This window comes from Melopsittacus undulatus, chromosome 8 (assembly GCF_012275295.1).
Source record: "Melopsittacus undulatus isolate bMelUnd1 chromosome 8, bMelUnd1.mat.Z, whole genome shotgun sequence".
Taxonomy (NCBI): domain Eukaryota; kingdom Metazoa; phylum Chordata; class Aves; order Psittaciformes; family Psittaculidae; genus Melopsittacus; species Melopsittacus undulatus.
Genome location: NC_047534.1, coordinates 15,285,596 through 15,312,214, shown reverse-complemented (window position 1 = coordinate 15,312,214; position 26,619 = coordinate 15,285,596). Strand labels below are relative to the sequence as shown.

General features: G+C 37.3%; 1 protein-coding gene across 1 annotated transcript in view; it reads left to right on the top strand.

Moving 5' to 3' along the window:
• Positions 1-26,619, top strand: part of LOC115946768 (uncharacterized) — a 99,837-nt gene that overhangs the window by 13,696 nt on the left and 59,522 nt on the right. Inside the window, exons 3-20 of the mRNA XM_034065378.1 lie at positions 619-784; positions 1,755-1,886; positions 2,709-2,898; positions 3,580-3,707; positions 9,206-9,309; positions 10,801-10,966; positions 12,273-12,455; positions 13,687-13,839; positions 15,095-15,239; positions 18,178-18,336; positions 19,031-19,149; positions 19,647-19,928; positions 20,919-21,074; positions 21,538-21,722; positions 22,534-22,716; positions 24,137-24,228; positions 24,408-24,577; positions 25,790-25,949. Of these exons, the coding sequence (XP_033921269.1) occupies positions 619-784; positions 1,755-1,886; positions 2,709-2,898; positions 3,580-3,707; positions 9,206-9,309; positions 10,801-10,966; positions 12,273-12,455; positions 13,687-13,839; positions 15,095-15,239; positions 18,178-18,336; positions 19,031-19,149; positions 19,647-19,928; positions 20,919-21,074; positions 21,538-21,722; positions 22,534-22,716; positions 24,137-24,228; positions 24,408-24,577; positions 25,790-25,949 (2,873 nt within the window). The remainder of the gene's footprint in view (positions 1-618; positions 785-1,754; positions 1,887-2,708; positions 2,899-3,579; positions 3,708-9,205; positions 9,310-10,800; positions 10,967-12,272; positions 12,456-13,686; positions 13,840-15,094; positions 15,240-18,177; positions 18,337-19,030; positions 19,150-19,646; positions 19,929-20,918; positions 21,075-21,537; positions 21,723-22,533; positions 22,717-24,136; positions 24,229-24,407; positions 24,578-25,789; positions 25,950-26,619) is intronic.

The following is a 26,619-nucleotide window of genomic DNA, read 5'->3' as shown; positions in this document are numbered from 1 at the left end:
GATGGTTTGTTTTTCCCCATTTGGATGGGAAATATATGATTAAAGTACGTTATATTAGGAGTGAAAATCTGTTTTTAAAATCACCTCTTGCAGAAGTAGAAAAGACTGTACTCTTAATCTGGGATAGCAAAAGCAATCAGGGAGTGTACTTACAACAAATAACTTTGGGATAGAGCCCAAGTACGTACACCTAGCAGAGCAGGAAGATATGGGTTGATTGGAAAGTAATTGTTCTTGTGTGTACCACAGCTGAAGAGTAATGATAAAGGTTACATGCAGTTGCTTTGCAACTGACACGTGCTTACCAATGCTAAATCATAAAATGCAATTTCTCTCTTATATTAAACAAGAATCATTGCCATTAAGTATAATTACTTATAAGGAGTTGGCTCTAAGATGCAGTGATTGTCTCGACAGGGTTGGGTTTGCTTTTTTCTGTCTGTGGGTTTTTAAAGGCTCCTGGTGTCAGGATGAGCTGCTTGTTATAAAGAATGGAGGTAGAGAATAAGACAGATCAATTCTGGAAGAACAGCTCTGTTCAGAAAATCTGAATCTAATGTCATGAACTGACTTGCAGCCACTGTTTGAAGCAAGAAACTAAAAACTATTTTATTGCAGGGAAGTACTAGAACAGCATCCTCTTCATTTTTCTTTCCATGATGGGAAAGTTATGAAGCTTTGTCCTGTGAGGAGTGAACAGACCTGGGCTCTGAACATAAAGCGAGGCATTCTCAGTGTCCTGCAGACATCACAAGCATCCACTGCTAGTACAGTTGTTGAAGAGGTGAGACCACTCGTAGAGGTCATGCTCTAGGGTGGTTATTAGCCTTTGGACATGTTAAGTATATTCTCTTTGCAAATAACTAAAGGTTCTTGCCACTCAGTGATCGGTCAGCAACCAGTGGTGGTAGTCTTATGGCTTTTTGTAGTGAATGTTATGAAATGATCTACAATTTGCATTTATGTTGAGGGTTGGAATCCACTACTTCATTACCTGAGGAAAACCTGTGTATTGCACAGTTCTCTGAGGAGCAGTAACATCAGAGCCTTACCTGTTCTCTGGGGAAGATACGGCTTTCATTGTTTATAATGATTCATTCTGATTTTTTTCGTTAATTTTAGGAGGTTTTAAGAGCAGGCTTCTCAAGAGCTCTTTGCATTTTTTGCAAACTGAAGCTCAAATTCTGCTGTGTTACACTGAAGTAATAGTCCAGAGTACACCACTGCTGCCCTTGTGTTGGCATGAGTGCAGCTGAGATAGCTCAGTGCCTGCACTACTTCTGTTATGAAGAGCAGTCTCTAGATTGACTTTCAGTGTGATGTGCACCTTCTCATTCTCAGGCTATGGCTACATATCAGTGCTTAAATGGATGTTATGCAGTCAGGTTTGGGACACCCATATGTACTTCTTTTCTGAGTAGAAATTTCTGAAGTAATGCTTCCCTGCAAACCAACAAAATCTTAAATGAAAAAAGCTCATGTCTATAAATTATCCGATGCAAGATAACACAGTGAAGTTAAACAAATCCACAAACCCTGGCTATTATAAAGTCTGACCTAGGTCTCTAAAATTATTTTGCCTTTCCATGTATTTTGTGGCAGAGCCAGTGCCCTGCAAGGGAGAATTTAGGTCTCTGTTGTATTGTTATTACCAAAAAAAAGCAATTATTAAAATCAATTCTAATAGGCCATAGTTCCTACTTCTATTGTGTGTGTGCAGTATGTGTGATTCAACACTGTACATTTGTTACTAGGTGGATGTTCTGGGAATATGCCCAACCAGGTATCAGCGGAAAGGTTCTGTTTTTGTCAAGACAAGGGACTTAAACCTCTGCTCTCATCGGTATTCTGGCTTTACTTCTGTGCAGTCTGTGGTTCTTCCTCATGTAAGTGTTGGGGAATGACACTGATTCTTCCACAGGGACTTTTAATTTCTCTGAAGAGTCAAAATGTAAATGAAAACATTTATTGAATAGTCATTTATGCTCAAATTACATTTGTGTGTGCCCAAACATGGATTTCCATCAAAGAAACGATGAATATCATTGTCCCTTTAATGCCTATTATTCATAAAATTTGTTTTTTATTGCAAATTTGCATTGTAGTTGATGAACATCATAGTAGAAATGCAAGAAGTTGTTACGTGCCTGGGTTAAACTCTGTCATTAAAATATATTGTACTTACAGTTGTAAACTGAAAGTAGATCATGACAGAGAAATAGAGAGATGTACATAGGAAAAATACAACAGATAAAGTTGTTGTTTGCAGAAAACTTTGGAAAAGATAAAGCTTATCTAAAAGTCAAACTTACAGCTTTCCACTGTCCACAGCAAACACAGTCAATGTTTCTATCTTGTGTCATTCTTCTTAGGTGATTATTACCAGTTTCTTGCATTGTACTAGCTAGTTACAAATTACCAGCCTTTTGCTTTTCTTAGCTCTGCTGACCAAAAAGATTTGCTTAACCCTGATGCTTTGTGAACTGAATTGGGACCATTTGATGCTGGAAGTTAGCAGCAATTACATTTTAGTGATAGAGAAACTAGACTGAAAATAATGTATTAACCTTCACAGGGTGGGTGCTGCCAAAGGTCTAGGCAAGAGACTGTATGACAGAACTGGAATCCTCTGTGAAATTAGAAGAGAAAGAACTGGGTAGGCTGAAATAGATCATCAGGACTTTATCTGAAGTATCTGTTCTTCACAGTCTGAGCAGAAGATGCTGTCCTCCAAACTGGAGTGTATTCAGAGCATTAAGGATGGAGTCCTGGTAGAGGCCAAATGTACCGAGTACAACCTGCTTACGCTGTTCTCTCAGAAGGGCAGTGGGGCAAAGACACAGACACAGTCTTCATTGACACTCTTTCAAGTGGAAACAGAGACATTGTATAGAAAAGGTAACATGATTTTTCTGCTAAAATAAATTTACTCCCTAGAAATATCATGGGAGAGTGATCTTACTGAAGTCAGTGGATGCTTCTCTGATGAAAAATGTTAAAGTTGAACTCTAGATGTTTAGAAACATTTCGGGGTTTGTGGGGTTGGTTTGGTTTGTTCTGTTGCATTGGTTGGTTGGCTTGTTTGTTTGTTTTGTTTTGTTTTCTTGTCTGCTTCCAGATAGTGGTTTCTTACAAGGAAAATCCAAATTTTCAGGACTTCTTCTTTAAAGTTATGTTGGCATAAGATGACAGAAATCTTTGTCAGGAAGAGGTTAAGAGCTAAGCCATTTATTTTCCTTGGCACCTAAATCTCCTGTTGATTTTTGGGGAGGTTGAAGCGTGGAAGGGAGCAAGAGAGGAGATAAAACTGGAAAAGGTGATGAATATGAAGTAGTAAGGGATACTGATGTAAAGTGACACTTTTTTCAGGCATCTCTGTCTTGTCTCTCCTTCTTTCAGGTCACACTTATCCTTAGGCCTGTTCATCCTGACTGCAGGCATTCATATTCATCCCTTGGTTTTACAGAGACAAGCGAGACTTTTACATGTAGAAATAAAGGCTCAGAGAGAAACTTTCTCCTAGCATTTAGGGTTAACCTTAATATCCAGAAACCACCATTTTTCATTATATCTTTCCAGTGGACTCTGGGGATCTGTATGTGACCAACATGCTCTATGAAAGAGAAGAAACTGAGAGAGAAGTCACCGGAGGGGAAGTGACTGAACTAGTGTGGAAGCTTTGCTTAGCACATAGTACGAGTTTTGAGGTAAGCTTTTACACATAACCTCCATTTCCTTATCAGGCCCTTTGTGGCCTGAGGGTTCTCTTACACAGGTAAGACGTGACTAAGAGGGCAGCAAGCTGTAAATACTGAAGCCTTCCATTGTTTGGGGCATTTTTTGATGTGGTATTATAGGAAGATAGAATGCTTTGAAGTGTCTTATATAAAAATATATTGAATATACTTTTATTTCCTATATAAAAATAAACTGAAGAGTCAAAATGTCACATGGCCCTGGAATACTGTGCAAAAGCAATTTTGAACTGTATTCTAAATTAACCTGAAAAAAAATGTTTGGATTTTTTTTTGTTTTGCTCTGGAAAAACAAACAAAAAAGTGTCTTATTGTGGCTTATCGCTGATGCTTAATTATAAAAACCCTTTTCTACAGCTTTAATGTGGGATACTACCCTTGGTAGTGCTGTTTTTTCCATATTTATTTGAGTTCTGAAGTCCTGCTGTTGCCTTATCCCCTCCACTTTGCACATGAAACCCCTGCCTCTGGATCTTAGCTGGTTCATTCCATGCATTTCTGATGAATTCTAGAAATAACCACTGTGTTTTTTTGGGATGCTGATTGGATCCAAAATAATCTTTTCTCATCTAAATAATTTTCATGGGTGAATGCTATTAAGATAGGGTGGAATATTCTGATCATATGGAGCTGACCAGTGGCTTAACTTTTTTCTGTAATGACCATAATTCTAGATGAGGGTCTGCCTGTCTCCTTAGCTCACTTAGGTCTTGTAATTCCTCTTGATAACTGACAGCATCTGGATCAGTTAGAATTTATCACTGCCTTTGCAATGAACATCCCTATCTTCTGTGAAGTTTGGAGATTATCAAGGACGCCTATTGTATACAGTCCAGAAGGATCAAAAGATGGTGGTACTTAATCATTGCTGGCCCAAGTTGAACCGAGGGCACTGACCTAAAAGAGAGGGTGCTTCATATTCTATTATCCTTCAGATGGAGTGGTTCTTGCTAGTAGTGAAGTTCCTGTATAGAACAAAAAAAAAGTAAATTTGCAAATAGAAGAACCCACTTTGTATTTAAGTCAGTCATGGTCTGGATATTACAAGAAAATAAGTATGGTCTAATGGGGAAGACACTGAACTGGTGCCTCCATGAATTTGCCACTGATTAGTTTAGTCAACTCATTCCTGATCTATTCCCTGTCCTCTGATGTTCTTGTCTTGTTAGATTGCTCATACTTTCAGGCAAGGTCATTTCATGTGCAGCAGGGCTGTGATCTCTCCTGTAAACCCACTTACGTACAAGTGATGTTAACAAAAAGCTTCAGACACATCACCTTCCTTTGTCTAGGTTAAGTCCCATGAAAAAATTAAAAGCTTTGTCTTGTCTGTTCTTTAGGGGGTACATAGATACAGGGAGATGGAGTACAGGCTTTATGGGACTAAAGAAGAGTATACTGCTGGGTTACAGCTCTTCAGGCCAGTGTTGCCTATTTAGAAATTAAAATACTATGGATATTCACCTTTCTCCTAATGTTAGCTGGGATTAGTAAGCACAAGGAAGTGTTTGTGTAATGTGGTGTGAGACTTAAGGCAAAGGCACAGGGTGGAAGAGGATCATAGTCACAAAAGCTGAAGTGGGCAACTTCAGTGAGCTGTGGTAAATCACAACCGTTAGCAGTTACTCCCAACCGATTAAATTGTGATCGTCAGACTGACCTGGTATCACAGCCTGACAAAGACCTCAGCACAGGGCTTAGGACAAAGCAGGTTGCCTTTCTGGATGGTAGTATATGGGATAGGTTTCTCTGATTTATAAGCATGTGTGCCGTTTTCTCTAGGTGCATGCTAGGGAGATTTGAGCTATAGAGAGCTAACAGAGCCATGAACACAATGGTTCTTGCTAATGTCGAATAAAAACAGACTCTTTGGGTGTGATAGTGCTTAATTCTGTGTGGCTGTCATTGTAACAGCAATACATGCTGGCATTTAGCAGCAGACTGGAGGGATACATACTGCTTGGAAGATGTTGAAAAAAGTTAATTACTGTAGTGGACCTGGGAAACTTTTCCAAATCCTGCTTTCTTTTGAACACTTCTTTGAAAGAGTGGTAGATAATTTTTCCCAGTAACAGTGGGATGTCACTTCTGCCGCCAGAGGCCCACTGGCTTCATGTGTGGGAAATTTGTTTTGTAAATTACTAAGATTAGCACAAGTGGCTGCTCTCCACGCCACTGCCTAAACCAGAGGTGAATTATTCATCATATGTGGGTCCCAGCACAGAGTTCAATTGATAGTGAGCCATTTTCACTGTTTCAGGGTGTTCCTTCTGTGATGAGACATTTCAAAGGGGATCTTTAGTATCCCTCATTTCAACCAATAAAATGCCCTTTGGGCCAGGAAAAGAGTTGTGGGAATGCCCACAGCGTTGCTTGGGAGACAGCTCCACTGTTATGCATGTATAGCTTGTTTGTCCTTTTATTGTTTGCCTCTGAATGAGGCGAGATTATGCATTTCTTTCAGGACACAAAACCAAGAATAAATGGAAGGGAAAATCCCCAACTCCAGGAAAAACAGTGAAGGGATGAGAAAATGGAGGTGGAGACTGTGTCATTTCCAAGGAAGCAAAGTTGTTGTTTAATTTTTTAATGCTATTATGAGACAAGATTGAATTTCAATGTGAATGTAGATTAGCTAATGGACCATTAAGTGAACAAGCTGCATTCTGACAAAGAATGGTCAAAGGGATGGGGAGAAGCTTGAAGGAAGCCTGTCACACAGCTTCTGTTGGGGCCTGAATTTACATTTGTGTCTCTGGATTTTGATGCTGTATTGGTAGTTCTGGTGAATGTGGCTGTGTGTGATGCCTTAAGTGGGCAAGAGTATGTCAGATTCACTCTGCCCCACTCCTGTGCCACAGTCAGACCCGAAAGAGTTTACCTTTAGGGCATGGTCTCACCAGTTGTTTTCTCAAAGAATCATAGAATCCCAAAGGTTGGAAGGGACCTCAAAAGACCATCTAGTCCAACCCCCCTTGCAAGAGCAGGGTAAGCTAGAGTACATCACACAGGAACTTGTCCAGGCAGGCCTTGAATATCTCCACAACCCCCCTGGGCAACCTGTTCCAGTACTGTCACTCACAAATCATTCTAATTGCTAGGTACTACCTAGGTGGGTGTTAGGGCTTCTGCGTTTCTAACTTGTTGTATAGGAAGTATGTATCAGAATTTCCCACATAAGAAAGATGTTCTGATTATCAAGATGAATTAAGATACTGTAGTTACATGATGATTTTGCTTTTTGAAATTCAACTCTTCTTTTTCTGTATAATAACTTTACCAGGAACAGAGGTCTTTGTCTGCCTTGAACTGGAAAGCCTTAGAAGATAATGTTAGGAGTGCCCTCTTAGGTCACTTAAACCTGGTCAATAACCAGGCACAATTACATCCTTCCTGAAATTGTGAGTGAAATAAGGTTGACTGACAAAGTAAGACACCAAATAAGAAAGAACCAATGAGGATCAGGAAGAGGGAAAGTTATGCCATGGGAGGGAGAAAATAACCATAGCCGTTAAACCAGTAGACTTCAGGGAGAAGAGTGTGTCACCTCCATCTGATTTCATACTTGGTCTTCAATTCAAGGAAGTCACTTGTTCTTTATTATATGTATAATTGAAAAAAGAAATCAAACAGCAACCAGAAGTTCTGTACAGAAGAGGTGGCTATGTAATTCCAAAAAGATATAATAACTTTACAAGAGAGGGGGTCTCACACTTTCATTGAGAACATAAAACAATAGGCAAAACCAAAGATGTACATTTGAACACATTTTCAAAGCAACCTCTCTTACAATTACATTGGGTTATGCTGGGCAGCAAATAAAATGTCAAACTTTCAAAGGGTGTTTAAATGTATCATAAATAGAAACATTTCTTTTGGGAAGCATTTCACTGTTTTACCTTCCCCAATCTAAACTATACCATGTTTATGCTTTCAGAGGTTTTGTTTGTTTGTTTGTTTTTAAACAGAGCTATGGTAGGTACCTTCTATGCAGGTAGAAGGAAAAACAGGCTTCTGTGTAGAATAAAAGCCAGGCTTCCTTATGTTTCATTTAGTGGTTGGAATGGGAACCACATTTGCATATGGTTTGTTGTTATGAGGCTACAAATGGAGGAATTTACAATGAGGTTATTGTTTATCTGACAGCTCAATTTCAGTGCAACAGCCCTTCTAACTAGACAGTTTATTCAAAAGTTTTTTTATTAGGAAGTGAAACTAGCTGGTTTTCTACAACATTTTGCACTGAGTTGTTAGACAGGAGCTTGTCTGGTCAAAGGAGTAAAACACAATGAAGTCAGTCAATCTACAGTCTAAAATTATATCACCTGGAAATAGATCAGTCTGGCAGTTTTATCTTGAACTGTGCTGTGGTCTTGCACTGATGAGCCACCTGAGCTCAGCTGCAGCTCACATGCAGCTCCTTGTGATGGCATCTGTGATCCTCCTCAGCTCACCTAATCATGCTGCCCAGAGCGTATTTGCATGTGTAAAAATAAGGCCTATGTTTTACAAATACTCTTAAAAAACTTCATTAAATACAGTTCTTCGAATATTTTATAAACCTTGAAATATAATGTGTTTCACTAATTCTGTAGTGTTCAGGGTTTGATAATTTCTTTTTAGAATAGACCTTGAAAGTAATGATGGGATGGGGTGGAATACATGTGGATCTAACTAAATTTTAGCTATGCAGTTATAAATTTTACTGGAATTAATACCTAGGTAGGGATCATGTACAAGAATAAATTTCAATTTGATGAAGAAAGGAGAGAAGTCCTAAAACCCAAAAACATAAACTATGCTTATATTGGATCTGACAAGTTATTCCCTCAGCCTGTCAAACAACATGGTAAGAAATTACTCCGTCCTCTTACTGAAAGACGGCTCCTTTTTCTTGAAAACATCTTGGCTGTCTTGAATTAATATCAAATGCTGGCACTGAGTTGTTCCAATTTTTCATTGCTTTTGGAAGCAGCTCCTGGAAGGTCAGGAAGTCAAACTAAGTCTCTCTCCAGATCTTTGGAAATGTGACTTAGTGGAATTATACAGTATTTGCATGATTTTTACACGACAAAAAATGTTTTATTTGGAAGCAGAGCAGTAGTCCTGTGCGTAAGCTTTTCACATCTGAAGTGAATAAAGAATTGAAGTTAATCTGTATGGCATAGACCATAATTAAAACTTGTACACCACAGAGTTAGGTTAAAAAGAACATACAAGCTGTTTTTAACATTCTGTTAATTTTTCAAGTAATGAGACCTATCTCCCTTGAACTTTGTATCAGGTCACAGAGGAACACATCTACTATATAGCCTTTGAAGTACGATTTTCCAGAAAGCTTGTACTGAGGCCAAAATAAGAATGTGATTAATAATGTATAGGCAAATGAAAATAATCTGAAAAAAAGACAAAAGATACAGTAATATTACATTTGTTGTGCTCTTGTACAGACTGCAGACCTTTTCATGACTCTTGTGTTTGAGCTTCGACATCTTTCTCTTGAAGCCTTAAAAGCACTATGGCAAAGATCTTCGTTTAAATGCAGAGACAACTGGTAAGGCCCTGTCAGTAACTATATTTAAAAAAAAATAGAAAAGATTTTTTTGTAAATATTTAAAATGGATTAATGTTTTAAATCCATGCCCAAATGTTGGCTTTGAATTTGGAGCACTGTAAAGGAAGAATATGTATTGCAGATCGTGTTTATGTGACAGAAGGATGATATTCTCTCCTTACTGAATGTCTGCTGTGTACAAAATAGACTTTCTTGTCCCATGCTTGTTCCTATAGACAGAATTCCTCTTTAAGAAACAATGTGAAAAGGAAACTTGAGTCATGGCTTAGATGGAAAAAAATGCTCCTACTCCATTTGTTGTGAAAAAGCTTACCTAGGTCCGTACCTTCAGTGCCATTGAGTACCATAAGAGGAGACAAATGTTAGGCTGGGAATATAGACGTGGTGGAGCCACACCTTTCAGTAGCAGCCTGATCTCAGGGTGGTTTATACAAATCACTGAACAGCAGCTTTAAAGATCAAGGGCCCCACTCCTCTGCAGTCAGGAGTAGCTCTGATCCAGCAGTTTAAGACTGTCAGAAATACTAATCCAGCATTATTAAAATCTATACAGTTTATTTCTCCCTCTGAAATCAATAGTCTGAAAAGTGTAAACAAAGAAACAATTTTTTACTTGGTTTCATTACAAAATGTCATCAGCCTCTTTGAAGTTAATTTAATGCCAGGTTTTATGTCTGAAACAGTATCTTAAACTTAATGTAAAAAGTGCAAATTTTGTTGGCTTTTGTTGATTCTCACCTGTTGACAATTAGTCATGCTAACATTCTTCAATATTAGAAAGTAATCTAACTACCCTTCCTCTTTATGTAATACCTTAAGGCTAATTTTACTCAGGACAAGGTTATTTACTTTAGGAGCTAAAAAGAATCCCATGCAGACTACTCTCCTATTTTGATGCAGGTGCTTTTATCCAGTTTAGTTTTAACTGCTTTCTAGTTAATGCAAAAATGTCCATTCACCAGTATCAGAGGTAGGTACAGAATGTTTACAGAGGGACTCTTAAGAGCTGAAATGTGTATTGTTTGTCATGCTGATGTAACCTTTCTGCTTAAATAAGGTCTAGAAAAACAGAGGAAGTAAAAGCTACTCAATTCAGTTTTAGTATTTTAATTTGTTATTGGTGAAATGAAAAAAATACCTAAATAAAAAATTAGTGCTTTAAGGTACCTCAGTCTTTAGATGTCAAACTTGGGATATGTTGTGGCTTCATTTTCAGAGAAGGCAACTGAAAATTTTCTTGAAAGCCTGGCTACCTGCAGTTCTTGAAACACTAATACACTTCTTCACATCTTGGATGAGGCATATATACTTACTGTCACTAAACCAAAGGATAATACTGATTTCTGCAGAATCTGGCATTTGCTAAACTGGTGGATTTGTATTAACTTTGAAATAAGCCCGGTCTCAGAGTGTCTGTTATTTGATTCCTGAGTATTATGGTCATTGCTGTACTTTTTTCTTGTGTTACAGGCAGCCACTAATAGATGCTCTCCCATCTTGTGCTACAGAGGCATGTGTTATCCTAATGAAAGAAATCATAGCTTCTGGAGAAATTGAAGAAGACAAAAAGGAGTATTTCTTCTGGTCATTGTCATTCATTCCTAAACCCACCTCAGGCATGATTGAATCTCTTGCTGTGAGCAGATATTGCTTTTTCTTTTTTATCATTGGTCTAGCAGGCTTGTAATTTTTGTGTTTTACATTAATAGTCTTTTTCACAGATTTATCCAAAACTTTACCAAAATGTCCAGGTAATTTTGATGGTGAAACTACTGTCTATTTTAATCTTGATTCCAAAAGAGGATGTAGTCATGTTTGGCAGCTGGAGTTTGCTTTGCATTTAAGAAAAAAGGCCTCAGAAAAAAACTCTACCCTGTGGATTCCAAAGACTGGTTTGGGCTAATTGGTTGTGAGCGTCAAAGTCAGGTCAGTGTGAGGAGAATGATGCTGTTGCATCTTCTCCCTGCTTTTGATAGAGCTTTATTCTCCAATTTGGTATGTTGCTTTGTATTTAGTACCTGAACACATTTCAGTCTTTTGTATATGTAGTGTATTGCAGCTTTTGAAATTTTTCCTTAACTAAGTTTATTGTATGGAGAGTTAATACTGGCTCCATTTTACAGTTTATTTTCCTTTAAAAATCTGTGGTTCTGCTGGGTTTGTACAGGGCAATCTATCATGCTCTTAGAGGCTCAAGTTGGACTTGCTATGTTCTGGGTGGCAAAATCAGAGATAGTCTTGTAGGTTAAGCCATTAAGAATATTTTTTAATTAAGTCAAATGTTATGCCTGCTTGTTTTATATTCTAATGAATGAGCATGAACAATCTTGCAGAGTATATCACAGCTCCTGTTCCCAATCATACAGGGTCTGCTCAGGATTACGAATACCAGCTCTCAGTGTTAGCAGTCTTTCCATAGGTTTGCAGATGCTTTTTGAAGTGGTTTTTCAGCAGTAACAGGCTTGCTTCAGAGGATGCAGAAATATGGAATTTGCAGATTTATGGGACAGAAAAACTAATTTTCGTTCTAAAAATGGGTAAACTGCCTGTAACTTACTGAGCTGTCAGTGCTTTTTGATAAGTAATGAGATAGGACTTAGGGAAACTCTGTGCTGATGAGGGTTTTACTCTTTTGAGGGTCCTGGAATATGGTTTAGATTTGTTTACTCTATATCCTAAGCACGCAGGGCATAATTTCTTGTTGAAAAGAACTGAGGTCTGTATCGTGTTGGCACTAAAATAGCCCATGTGTTTACATAGGAAGGTAGAAGAACTTCACATCGTATACCTGTTTAAATCTTTTAAGAGCTGTTTGAAAATACACGTTGTTGAGATTGAGGTAGTATGTAAATATTTTGGTACATTTGTTTTCTATCGTGTGTTACAGTAATCACGAAAATGACTTTGCTAAAACACCCTGTTCTTTTTGTGCTTGTTTCCAGCCATTGCTGAAGTTACCAGGAGCAAGCCAGAGCTGTTTCTTAGGAGTAACTGCTCTCTTACACAGATTTTGTTCAGCTTACAACTCCTGTGATGGTGTACCTGCTGTGCAGAGTGTGATGAGGACTCTTGGGAAATTTTTGGGAGGAAATTGTACCGTGCAAGATACAGAACAACTCAGCAAGGTATCAGCCCGAAGCGTGATACAGTGCTTCACTTTCCTCTTCCCTTTATGACCTAGAACTTGTTTGATGAAAAAGACATTCAGTGGATTTCCAGAAAGCCATGAATGCAAGCTTTGTAAATGAATATTCTTTGGTCGAATAGGCAGATAAAATTTTGTAAGCTAACAAGTATAACCTAGCAGTGCGTGTGTTCTTCTATATTAATGTAAGGAAAAGTTTGGGTCTTCTGATGAAGGAAACTTCATACTGCTGATCAACTATTCCTTTATTGTCTCAAATTCATGTACACTTAATGTTGGATGATATTGCTGGCCAGTAATTCTGTTGATTTAGTGTTACTGATGTAAGTTAGTCATGATACCGGGAGACTTTAATTGATATTTGCTGCTGAAGAAATATCTATATCTTCTGTCTGATGATCTGCTTAAAGAACCACTTCTTACTATCATGCTTAGAAAACAGTGGCAGTGTACCAGATGGCTATGACAACTTTACTGAATATGCAGAGCAGAAGAGGACAGACTTCCCACCTGATGTCTCAAACCAGCTATGAATTGGAGTTGTGGAAAGTTTTTTGGACATTTTAACTGTACTGCCTTTAGTGAAGTTGTCGTTGATTCTATGGGACTGTCAGTACAAGGGAAATCAGCCAGCATATTGCATTGGAAGTCTCTGAGTTCTAAATGTTAATACAGAGCTTTTAATTAAAAATTCATTGACTGCCAGCAGTAACATGTTTTATGGCTTCTAAGGCTGCACAAGTTTGCTGTGTGCTTAGCAAAGAAAACTATGGCATCTACTAACAAATTACTTTTAAAATCTGGTTATTGTGTTCAGAACTCCGTATTGAATAACTAAATGCCAAAATGTCTGCGATCAAAAGGGACAAAGCATTAAAGTACTTGAAAAACTTTTACTGTACATCAAATCCATGACTTATGCTTTTCCATTTCAGTGAAGCTTTTTTTAAATGTTTTTTTTTTCCTCCAGGTCTAAGCCAGATTTTACTTAAAAGTGCTACATGGCTTTAAAACAGCTGTCCTTATTCATATAAGTCTTGTCCTCATGCTACAGCTGGAGAATAGCTGGTTCAATAGGGGCTGCAGTAACACCAATGATCAGTGATAATTTTAAACAGAGAATTTGCACAGAAATGTTAATGCAATAAAATCTCACATATAGCTAACAGCATTTAAAGAACTTCTTATTCCAACTTGCTTTGTATTGACAGATGCAACTGGTGTTAAAAGCCATTGGAAATGCAGGCCTGGCAGCAGCTTCACTAGCTCCTGCTCTGAGCTTGTGTGCTTCCCTGAAAAACAATCCAATCCACATTCGTTTAGCTGCTATCCAGGCCTTCAGGCGCATTCCCTGTTCTGACAGGGTAAGTGATTTATTTCCAGCAGGTGACTGATGGTTTCCTGGCACTGCCCTAGAGTTTTAACTTTCTGGAATACTTACAAAACATGCAAGCAAATAAGGAACAGTCATAAATGTGTCTTCCAGCAGACTTCCTCTGCTTTTGGAGAGGTTGGTAGGACCGCCCTGGTGAACAGATGTATAATATGCTTTACTATAGTTGAGGTAACACATTGAGTGACAAATAATGTTCATGACTTAAGAAGTTACTTCAGTTGTCTGGGTTATGGCTGAAAACCCACAGTACTTGATTTTTCCCGTAGTCTGTTCCACTGTATCATTCTCTGAAATGCTAAGTGTTAATGTGAGAAGCTTGTGATTGGCAATACACTCATAGTTGGTACATTTTGTTAATGGTTTCATGGAAGAAACCACAAAACTTTGGAGGTTTTTGTGTTTTCTTTTATTAAATGCAAAGCCAGGAGTGCTAACCTGGGCAAAGTTGGCAGTCCTGCTCCAGAAGAACAAGAGGTTCCACATGGACTTTACTTGGAGAAGCATTTTCTATGGCTTTTTAAAATTTAATCACAGCATGGACTGGTGTAACCTGCTTGCTCTGTAGTTATGAAACTCAATGTTGTTTCTTAGACCTGTTAAATTATGAAGTCTATATGTTGTCATATACCCCATCATTGTCTAGCAAATTAACTGCTAAACTGACACATTGTGGGAGAACAGGGAGCGTTAAATGTTAGTAACATCAGTCACCAATGTCTTGATTCCTGTCAGTTCACAAAACAACTTGTCCTACCCTTTGACTGAGACCAGAAGTAATCTAGTAGCCTGGTGACAAAAATGTAGCTAGTGCTGTTGTCTGTATTAGCTGTGGTACATGTGTTAAATACAATAGAGCAGATGTCCCCTGTGGTCTATAAAACCATCATTAACAGTAGTGCTAGTGAGTGAGCCTCTGTATTGCATAGTCCTGTATATATTATACAGTTATATATTATAAAATATTATAAATTGTTATATTATAAATTAGGTGTAGGATTCAGGTCATAATGACACTGTTCTGGAGATTTGTAGGTAAGATAGTATAGAGAATATGTGTGCACGTTTGTATATATGTTATTTTAAATGACTTTTTCAGATATAAAGCAATACGTATGTGTTGCAGAAAGAAAACCCACCTGTACTTGAATGTGCATACATGAAGCGTTTTAGGAGAGTAAATCATAATTTTCTTTTTTCTTTTTTTTTTAATCTTTCTCTCTTAGAGTACTGTATTAGTCCATCTGTATCAAGAAACCAGTGAAGATGTGGAAATAAGGATTGCTGCTTACTATATAGCAATGAAATGTCCACATGGAGAGTTATTTAAACAAGTACAAAAGACTTTGCTGAAAGAAACGTCCAGTCAAGGTTAGCTAAACAGCTACTGAAGTCTTGCACATTCCTAAAGGATACTTTAATGTAACATTTACCTTACAGGTGTAATGGTACCAATCTATGTAAATTTTTATTTAGTGTTAATACCTTGCAGATTATTTGTAAAAGATTGTTTGTATCACTGCCACAGTTTGTTTTGCAATCTTGATAATTGTTATTTTAGCAATAGTCAGTAAGGAGTGACTCTTCATGGAATTAGTCCCCTCTAGTGGCAGCACTGAATTAGCTGAAAAGTCTTGTCAAACAGATGTATGGAATGTCTTTGATGTTTAGTGCGTTGAAAATACAAATGGGTAACTGCAAATTACATTTGGTTAAGTTGAAAAAGAAGCAAGTAGCAAAAAGGAATATTGCAAGCTGCAGGTATAAAGTAAGCTGTTTTTCATTTACCTTCTAAGTGCTCCTAAATTCCACATTTACTACTTGTTTACTTAATATAATACAAATACTAATTATAATTACTAACTGCTGTGGTCTTTCTTTGATACTGTCCTCTTTTGCAGTTATTTTACTTCAATTTTGATATAATTTTAATATTGAGCACAGTATTTTAAAAATAGCATGAGACAAAAACTGAGTAGATCTGAAGACTGCAAAGGAAGGCCTGTTGTTTTTCGTTTAGATTATTTAAGACATTTAAGAACTTTCAGGCTTCCTGCTGTTAGCATCAAAGTTAGGTGGGAGGTGCTTTGTCACTGAGCTAGAATCGGTTCTTTGGGTCAATTGAGAGTCCTCTAAGGATCACAGTTGGAGCACTGTGTATCTAATGGCAAACAAATGGCATCAAAAAACTGTTTATAACACAGGGAAAAAGCAAAACTTGGGTACTAGGACATGCTGTGTTAGGAATGTTGTGTAGGACTTATAGGAGTGTTAATCATGTATCCAAATATATGATAGCTGGCCAACAGTCTAGCAATCATCTGAGGAAAAGGTTAGTGTGAGTGTAATGTCTTAATTATTGATAGTTTATTCTGATTTATGCTTCCTGCTTCTGTGGTTCCATGATCAATTATTGTTTTATCTGAATTATTGTTTACTGAACTGGGAACTGAAGCTGAGTAGAAAATCTTCTATGTATAAAAATATATTTTATGAGGTAGCTTACCCAAAGGAGAAGCTGTTATGGCTTGTAGAAAATGAAACTGTAATGTCTATAAGAGCACAGAATCCTATCAGCTCATTACCAAAGCACATAGAATTTTAAGCTGATCCCATAATTTGGATGAAGAAGGGATTTTTTTTTCTAAATGGTTTTGCCACATTCAACAAAGAATACCTCTAGACTAATTCTTTGCTTTTAAATCTGTCAGAAAGGAGCAAACATGAAAGGGGTATATAAAGTTGCTTGCAGACAGATGAAAACAGGCTCTTGTCTGCACTCTACATTTGGATCACAGCCTGCTCTGAACTTGAAGCAGTGTATCCTATCCGTTTTATCAGGATGTTATATCCAGGCAGGTGTATCCTGCAGTGATTGAGTTCAGGCCAAATATTTTTTCTTTGCATGATGATGTGTCTAGTGGTTGGGAGTTGACTTGTTCAGCTGTGTTTAGAGTTCAGACAGAGACAAATTGCATCAGCCTCTAAAATACTGTCAAGGTGTACCATCAGTGACCCTTCTGCCCATGGCTCCATGCAGAAAAAATGATTTGTCTGGTTTATGAAGGAGCTCTGCAAGTCCACCCAAAAGGTTTTATGTTTTAAACAATTTAATGCAGTACTTCTGAATTTCATCAATTTCCTTCCTTTGATTTTGGTTGATGTAACACCTAAATAATTCATGTAACAGGCTTTTGATTAACAAGTGCTTTGAAGGCATAGAGCACATACTAGTTTTTAGTTGCCACCTTCAGAAAAAGCAATGTGAAGAAAAGAAGTTATATTGTGAAAAATGTAGTTCTGTCAGTGTTCAGTACATTGCACTAGCACTGTCTCTTTTTGTCTGCAGGAGAAAAAAGTGCCTCTGTTTAAGAACCAGACTCCAAAACACATGGAACCTATTTGCCCCCCACAATGCAGCACATATATGGCCAGACCGTGAATCAGTACAGTGTCATGCAGAAATACTGATTTTGAATCACAGCTGTTTAACTGCTTTATACATTGCACAGCGTAGAAAGATTCTTTGTATAGGAGTGGTTTGTTTGCTGTATGTGAAGAAACCTGACAGTTTTCCCTTACAAGTTCACCAGTGTTGTTGCCAGTGTTTGTGCAGGGTGTCTGGTTAGTAGCTATCCCTGTATTTAAAGTTGCTTAATGCTTGCCTTTAAAGGGCTTTGTTTATTCCTGCTTATAGTTTTTAAGGTTAGTATTTTTGTATTTTAAGGTTTTCATATGCTTGCAGTCAATCCCAGACTTAAATACTTTTTTTTAATGTTTCAGTGTGCTAGGTCAGTATGTTTTTCAAGAACAAATTGAGTGATTCTGCCAAAGTTAAAGTTTAAAACCATCTTCTAATAATTTTGTTGCATCTGTTCTTTGAAGAAGGAACAGGAAAAGATCAGTATTATTTGAGCTGCACAGCTTGATTCTTCATGTCTGTATTAGAGTTGTATCTCTTTTCTGCAACATTCCTTTGAATTTAGTATAGAAGTTCCTTTGCAAACACTGAGTCAGTAGGTTAACCTTAACCTTCTTGCCTGCTTATGTTAGCTGAGAAGCATAAATGAAACTGGGCAGTGAATGGCCTCTCACATGCTATATTGGAAAGAATGAGACAGTATTTCAGTAAGTTGACCGTGGTAAAGAGAGGTGCATTAGACTGATTTGAATGGTGCTGAAAATGAATGAATTTTGTTGTGGCCAGGATTAATTTTGCTATCAATAAATAAAAATGTCCCCTGTGTCAGTTCTTAAAACTGTTTTAGTTTTTCTCTAGTTTAAAATGCTTTTCTTCATTTGATTTAAGTGGGCTCCTTTGTTTGGAGTCATCTCTCTCAGCTCCTGGAGACAGATGACCCACTGAAGAAGTACCTTCGAGATTCTATTCCTGATGAAATCCTGAGCAGAGATTTTGACCGGGAGACATGGAAATACTCCTCATATTCTGATGCCACATTCCACTCAGGTAATGCTTAATAGCATATGGATTGTTAAAACCCCACATGGTTTTTCTGGTCCTTTACAACTTGTTCCAGAGAATTTTCTTTTTTATGGCTTAATAGTACCCAACATAGGCTGATTCTGGTCTGACGTTAGTTGAAGTATATCCAGTGTAATTCCAGCAAGCCAGATACCATGCAACTTGCCTTTAGTGAGAAAGGAGAGTAAGAACCAGTGAACTTTTTAGATTATTTTTCTGAATATCAACTTTGACTCTTTCCTTAGTGAGCTTCCTTTGCCGCAACAGGGGATTGGGATGTATTTTTTACTTTTGATTTATGCTGTTTCCTTGGTATATGAAATGATACAGACTAATTCCTGCCAGTCTTGCTATCTGTTCCTCATTTTTTTTAGCAAAAATGCTAGATAATATTTTTCAGAGTAACATTTTGATTTTCTGTCCATCTCTTCCAGTGCAATTGTGTAATGTACATATTGTAAATGCTCCTTTAGTGTTTGCAAAACAATAGCCTTTCAGTAATGTCCATTAAAGTCTTTATTATACTAAAAAGTTAAACCACCTCACCTGTTGACTTAATGTTTTATTCACTATCTTCTTAATGAGCAGAGTTGCAGTTTGCCAGAGAATGATGAGATTCGCAAAGTACATGAGAATAGCTGATCTCCAAATGACAGGCATCTGATATTTTCTGTTGCAGCTGGTGCAGGTGCAAATATGGAAGCATCAGTGGTCTTTTCTCCTGCATCTTTTCTACCACGATCAGTCATGACAAATTTGACTGTTCACCTTATGGGGCAGGCTGTAAATCTGCTGGAGGCAAGTTTATGGATTTTTGGTTTGGTTTTGGTTTGGTTTTGTTTTTAATCTACCTCCTCAAGGGATACTTGGTGTATTAAAGTAAAAAGAAAAATTTTCCATTTACAGTGGGAAAACAGTTCTGTTAACAGTATTACAGTTTCTGTTTTAACACTTACATTGGAAGATGGATTGGTTTGGGTACACTATCAAAGGAACAAAATATTTTTTCAGTACCATATACCCTGGATTTATATGTCAGTAATACTATTTTAGTCAAACTTCCAAACAGAATCTTATTTCAGAAGCATTGAAAGGGTATGTTACTGTTTTCCAACCGAAATACTGTTTGCAACATGCGAAAATAGCAGTAGCTCAAGCTTGTATGGCAAATCTTCCTTTGTACAAAAACCTAAAGGTTGCATATGGATATATTTTGTTATTTTTTTGCCTGTAGAACTGAATGTGGCTTATGCATTGCACTGTCAGGGTTTTCACTGCCATATACTTTCCCCTAGGTTGGTGTACGATTAGAGAATGCTGAAGCTCTTGTGCAGAAGACCTTTGGGCAGAAATCTGCGCCTTTCAGTGACTACTTTTTTGCAAACACTAATGAAAGAAACCACAAGTCAGAAAATCCAGTGAAAACAACAGGAAAATTCAAGCAGAGGAAGCTGACTTTGAAGCAGTATGGCTCCACTGATCATCTTGTGACGAAGTCTGGCAAACCAAAGTTGAGGAAAGCTAACCAGAATTGTCCTAGTAGAAAGTACAGTAAAATGAGTGAGTTAGTCAAAAAGGTAACTGACACTAGATCTTAGAAAAATTAATGATTTTCCCCAGTTAAACTTACGGCCCCATCTAGGATTGGACAGCTGTTCTGCGGTACTGACTCTGTGCAGAAAGTGTATGTAACTTGTTGCATAGAACTTAACCCCTACAGATCAACAGAGTCAGATCTTCAGTTTTGTTTGAGATGTATTGTCTCAAAACAATGACTCTAGCTCAGGGGAGTGTGTTGCCTGTACTTTGGGTTTCCTCTTGTTGTTTGAGCTCTGATTCTCTTTGTACTGATGAGCTTTTGTCTGTTGACTTCTGTAGCACTATGAACAGCTGCTAATGTTAAGTTCTTGAGTCATGGTGTTTGCAGTCTGACTTCTCAGTTTGATGTCAGATGTCACCTTGAGCCTTTGTGAATTTGTCTGGAGAGAGTTATGTTCTATGTATGTAGCAGGAAAGCTTTGTGAATTGACTTCAATTGTTGATATATTACCTGGAAAACTTGGGGACTGTGATTTATTTAGTTTGTCTTAAACCACCTCTCTTCTTGGGACTCTGTAGGAGTGTCTTACTACTGTGTAAGCTCATGTTTATGTTTTGTTGCTCTTTTATTCGTTCATAAAAGGGGAAAATGTAAACTTTTTTACTTCTTAGCAGTTTATTTAGCAATTATGGCACCCATAATGCTGTATTATTTGAGATTGTATTTTTCAAAGCCTCATCTGGTTTTGGGTATGTATTGCAATACTTCTTTTGCTCATTCACCTTAGGGCTAGACATTACCTGTGTTCACAGTGAAAGTCAGCTTGTGTGGTATGGAGGTGAAGTTTAGCTGGGAAGAGCAAGTACTAATCCAGGGTCTTAAGTGGTCTTGAAATCTTTATAAAAGGGAGCCTGATGACTGTTTACTAAGAACATAACCTGCACTGAGGAACTATTTATTATGCCTTTGAAAGGAAATTAATATAAACATAATTCTCTTCCTGATTTATTTCTTCATGACACGTCAGTTTACTGAGACAAGGGTGGGAAAGGAGGCACTGAAATGTGAGCTAAGCATGAAAATCTTTGGAAATGAACTTAGCTTCTGGAATTGTGAAGATTTAAGAAAACAAATGAAACATTATTCTTTAAGTCTGGCTGAGTTGGCTGTCAAACTTCTGAAGGTAATATGAACCTTTTCTTCCATTGAAAATAAATGCCTTGAGAAACTACTTTCTTACAGATATGTAAAGATACAAAATATCAGTTACTGTTTCCCTAAATTGAACTCTAAAAGACACCAGTATATATTTGTTTTAAACATTGTTGTTTAGATAATGTTTATACAATACATTAGGCAAGAGCTTGTTCTGTTGTCTGATGGTTCTTACTTCTCATTCAAATCCTTCTCATTCAAATAAATTTTTCTTTAACTGGGTTAAGACTAATGTCTAACTCGTGCCCTGACCAGATGCAAGCTCTGGGTTGCTTTCTACCTTATTTCCCAAAACAGCTCAATCAAAAAAAAACCACTTTCACAGCAAGCAAATGCAGTGGAGAGTTTTATCTGGAAAAAATGCTTGAATGCTGACTTTCCTATGCAAAGTAAAATTCTGGCATTTGTTTGTTTGGGTTTTTTCACTATAGGGCCAAGAGGTCCAGTTTAATAGAAGGATGAGTTTGGCCACTGAAGAATTGCAGTTCCCAGCAATTTCAGGCTTTCCTGTTCAGCTGGCAGTCAATGCCTCAGCAGCAGTTAACATAAAAATCAAAGGGAATGCGGATTTCAAACAACAGTCAAATTTCTTTCTAAATGGGTATATCAAGCCAAGGTAATATCTGCTTCAAATATGCCACTTTCACATACTCCTGATGTCTGTCAAGTAGCAGTTCCTGATGTGAAAATTTTGTGTGAATGTCTGTAGTGATTGACTAGGAGATTCCTGAAGAACTCAAGCAGTCGTCAGCATTACATTATTGAATTGCTGCTATACTATAAGGACAGCAGTGGTTTCTTATCCTGCCTGTTTGATTTTGAACTCTATTGTTGTGCTTTTCCAGTACTGTTTTGAGCTGACCATTCCTCATTATCTATAAATCAGATTCCTAAATGTGTGCATGCAGATAATGTTTTGAATATTTTACCTGTTCCAGGGATAGCATTTTGGATTTTTCTCAGGACCAGACATGTAGTTACAGGTTATCTACAAACCAATGGATGATTTAACCCTTACCTTTCTATTTTAGCTTTTTATACATACTGAATACATTTGCTAAACTTCACTAGGTGCTGTATAGACAGAAATAAACTTACACCATGATAAAGACAGAAATAAACTTGCACTCAATCTCCATCAATTTCCCTTTCCTGATATTTCATGCTGAAGTCTGGATTCAAATCCCTTAGGAGATACAGTAAAACTATACTTTAAGTCATCTTAGAAAGTGTATATCTGCGTACCTACAATTTTTTCAGTTATTTCCTGAAACAAAATAGTCATGATTTTAATGTTAGAATATACTGTGTTACAGCATCAAGTGCTCTGTATTTATAGTGGAGAATGAACAGCCTATGATTTAAATTAATTTTTTTTAAAAGAAACTGCTTTTCATAGAAGAATACGTGTCTGAATCTTTTAACAGTGCATTTGTCCAGCTTTCTGCTCAAATGGGAACTGTGGGGACTCTGGGACAAGCTGGCCTAAACTGGGTAATAGGAATGAGGACATCTTCTAGTCTTGATGGGGGAATCCAGGTAAAAAAAGGGCAAGAGCTCAAAGTTTTTTTGAACACTCCAGAAGAATCTATGGAGATAATTAATTTCAGGTAAGATTAAGCAAGTACATCTTCCTAAAATAGTAACCATGATAACTTCCTTGAATCAGAATGTAACTGGCAGGCTTATTAGTAGAATGGAAATATATTTTGTCAGAAAACTAACTGTTTCAGTTTGACTTACAGTCCAAATCTGCCATTCAGAAGAAAAGGAAGGGGAAATTATTCTGTGCATTTTATATTGTTTTACCATAAAAACATATTTTTGAATCAGAGCCTGATAATAAAATATGTAAATGAAGTTTTCATATTCCCCTGTTTTTTCCTACCTAATGTCAGTGCTGTTTCTGGAACTTTAGTGTCCAAAGAATCTAGTTCAGTGTATTAAAATTGTGGCGGAAAAGCTGATGGTATTTAGTGAAAATGGGTACAAAATGGTATTTAGCAAGACACGAGTTATTTGGAATATAGTGCTAACAAGGTATGTTCATATCCTTCTGGTGAATTTTTAGTTAGGTTCTTTAATATTAAATGTTAATAGTTAATATTACAATATTTACATTGTAAAATACCATCTCAACAGTTGTCAGATGTTAAGCAGATTAATTGTGTTAGTGCAAGTGATGCTTTTTGGCTTATTTTTTTTCTGCTGGCTTTCTCTTTTCTTTGGACTCTTAGACTTGATAGAAGTCTAGGTAGAAGGCACATATTGTAAATGATAAGTCAACTACATGCCTTTTAGACATGACAACAGGTGAGCAAAGTATTTACAGTATGTGGATTGTCATTCCTTAATTTTGGACATTGTGGTACCGTAGGATATGCAGCTCAGAAAAGAGCTAAAATGCTCTGGACTTCACCATTTTAACCATCCATTCCCATAGCAGTCTGGGAAAGTACTAATGTAGTTCTATTTCTGTCAGCCAGGATGGATGACAGACCAAAGTGATAGTCCAAGTAATTACAAACCAGTATTGTGTATTATTTGAACAAAAGACTGACTGTAGGCTCTATGAGATACTGCATTAACTCTCTTGCTCCCATCAAGTGCAGAGACCATGGTTGTTGTACAAGCAGTTTAGTGATGTTCTGGAAGGACTTCGAGACTAGGACAAAACTGATGTCCATACATACCCTAAGGTGGGATGGGGTGGGGGGAAGGGAATAAAGTCTAGAAACCAGGAAGTGAGTGGAGTTGCAGTAAGGTGACCGTACCAAATTGCACAGAACAGAGAAATCTAGTATTGACTGCAAAGAACTGCAGAGGAATCTCAAGATAGTGACAGATTAAGCATGGAAAACTGTGGGTAAAAATCAGTGCTAATTAGTAGAAATTTAGACTGATCTTAACAGAACTTTATTTTTTTTCCTATTTGGGAGAAGGTGGCATATAACTGAGAATTTTGTTTAAATATTGCAGTAACTTTAGCATAATTGTTTTAAGGTGACTGACTGAAATTCTTGGTTGTAGCTCTAAGCTATACTTCACAATGGTGGATGAGATGGAAGGTACAGATGTTTTCCAACACCACACAGAAGCCAGATCTTGCACTAGGGAGGAAGGTGAGTCTAGATAGATACTATGTTTGTCTTAGAAAGCTTGATCATTCTGAAATGTTCATAACAGATCATTTTATTTAGTAAAAGTTCTGTTTACATACTAATTCTAAGGTCGTCAGTGCAAAGTTTGTTTGCATGTTTTCTTTGTTGTTCTAACTGAATCAACTGTTGTCTTCCACCAGTGTCTAAGATTATTGGCTGGCAGCTGTGTTCTGAAATGTCATATCCTGCCTCAGTCAGTGATTTGGTTTTTCCTCTTACTGGACCTTTGAGAGTGGCTGTCACATTAACAAAGCAAGACAGAGGCCTGCAGCAGTACATTGTGGAAGCTGCATATAACTATATTGCTCAGGTACCATTATGGCATGCTTTATTTTGGTTTAGTTTATTATGCTGATCAAAGAATGATGTCTCCCAGTACCACATATTCATCTTAACTGGCTTTCAGGGTCTACATTATTATTATTTCTATTCCCATTATAATGGGAAAATATACATGAAATCACACATGTGAATACATATATGGGTGTGTATTTCCATACACAAAACTGCACACATGAATATTAAATCATTTTTTTAGGTAAGAGTGATAGTGCTGGAATTAGAGACCAGGATTTCTGACTTGGTGCCCAGTACTAGACAACCTGGCCTCACTTCAATGACTTGTTTCTGTTTATGACAAAAACCCCTCAAACCCCAAATTGTTCATTTACATTAAGCACATTATTTAAAAGCAGAAGTTAGGCTCCAGTAAATCCACTCCAGAAGGCTGTCAGTTTTCTTAATATGTTTGTTTGGGCAAGCCTGGGGAAGGAATGGCTTTCAGTTTCTGCAGGGGACAATAAGAATTTATGGCTTTTTCTAAAATGATAGTATAGGTGTTTAAGATGGGTGGTGGGTGGAGTCTCACCTTCTGTCACAGACCAAGTATGCTGCTAAGCTTAAGCTAAGTCTTTTTACTGGGAGATAGTTAGGGCTTTGGCTATATTCAAACACTGCTCAGTATCTGTAAGACAGCGATATAACAGCAATAAGCAGAATAAGTTTTCCTTTGTGATTTTGTTTTCCTGACTATCTCTAATAAAAGCAGGAAAGGGAACAAGTATTTTCCTCTGCCAGAGAATCTGACATCTGTAGGCAGGGCAAGCTGCAAACTGTCAGCTAAGGCACCCACTGCAGGGTCATGGCACTGTGCACGGTATCCCATTGCTGACCCCAGAATGTAAGGGCTTAAGGCAACTCTGCCAAACTGTAGTCACTTAGGCCTGAGTGATACAGCTTGAATTTGTAACTGGAAGGGTGATCTGATTTTCTGTTTGGCAGGATTCAGCACGATTTCAAGAAAAGGTCAGTATGCTGTGAAATGCAAGGTGTTTAGATAAGATTTTCTGAGACAAGAATTGGAAAGGGAATGGAAAAAACATCTTTTTGTGAAAATTTTGAAAAGCAGATAGGTGAAGAATTGTAGCAGTGAAGGCGACTGTGATCATATGATGTAACACAGTGTATGGGTTTGTGAATGCTGTGCTAATTGCAAATGTGGTTATCCTTTTTTTTCTTCCAGGAGAATTCATGGATCCCAAATGAAGCTGTCCTTCACTTCTTCATTGGGACACCAAAGTCAGACTTGAAAAGGGATGTTGGCATTGACCTAAATTTTAGTGTCCCACAGAAGAAATTCAGAATCCAATTTATGCAACCTAAGAAAAAAATTGTGATTGATGGTAGGTTTTTCAACTGAGACCCAGATCATCAGTTAATGTCAATTAGGACTTCATTAGAATTAGCAGAGAAATGCCAATATGTTTCAGTCAATAATCTGATGCTAAAACTACATTACTGTGTAATAGCCAGTCAGTTTACTGCTTTAGGAAATACCCCATTCCCAGTGGTATTTGCATCTTGGTTAAGACTATTCTGTGAAGTCAGAGGTTCAGTGCCCGGTTCACAAGCTCAGGTTAAAGAGGAAAGTTGATACTAGTATAGATGAAGTTAAGGCTAAGGAGCATAGTGGATTGTTCTGTAAATTTTTACATAAGCTGAACTGGCTTTACTATTGCTGAATTTTAGTTTACTGTATACTGTCAGTTATGGTATGAAATTACTTGCTGCCAAATCAATTAAGTACTGACCATTATATTTTTATGCATTATAATAAAAACCGTTTCAATCACAGTGTAACATAGAAAACAAAAGCAAATACATCAATGAAATATAAACTGATAAATATGTGGTAATGGTATGACAACATAATTACACCTCTCAACTTCCCTGACATGCTGGTCAAGTGCTGTTTGGTTTTGATGTATTCTACCGTATCACATAGATAGAATTTGTCCTTACAGATTTTATATTTTTTTTTTACCTTGGTTATTTTCAAATGGATTGCATGGA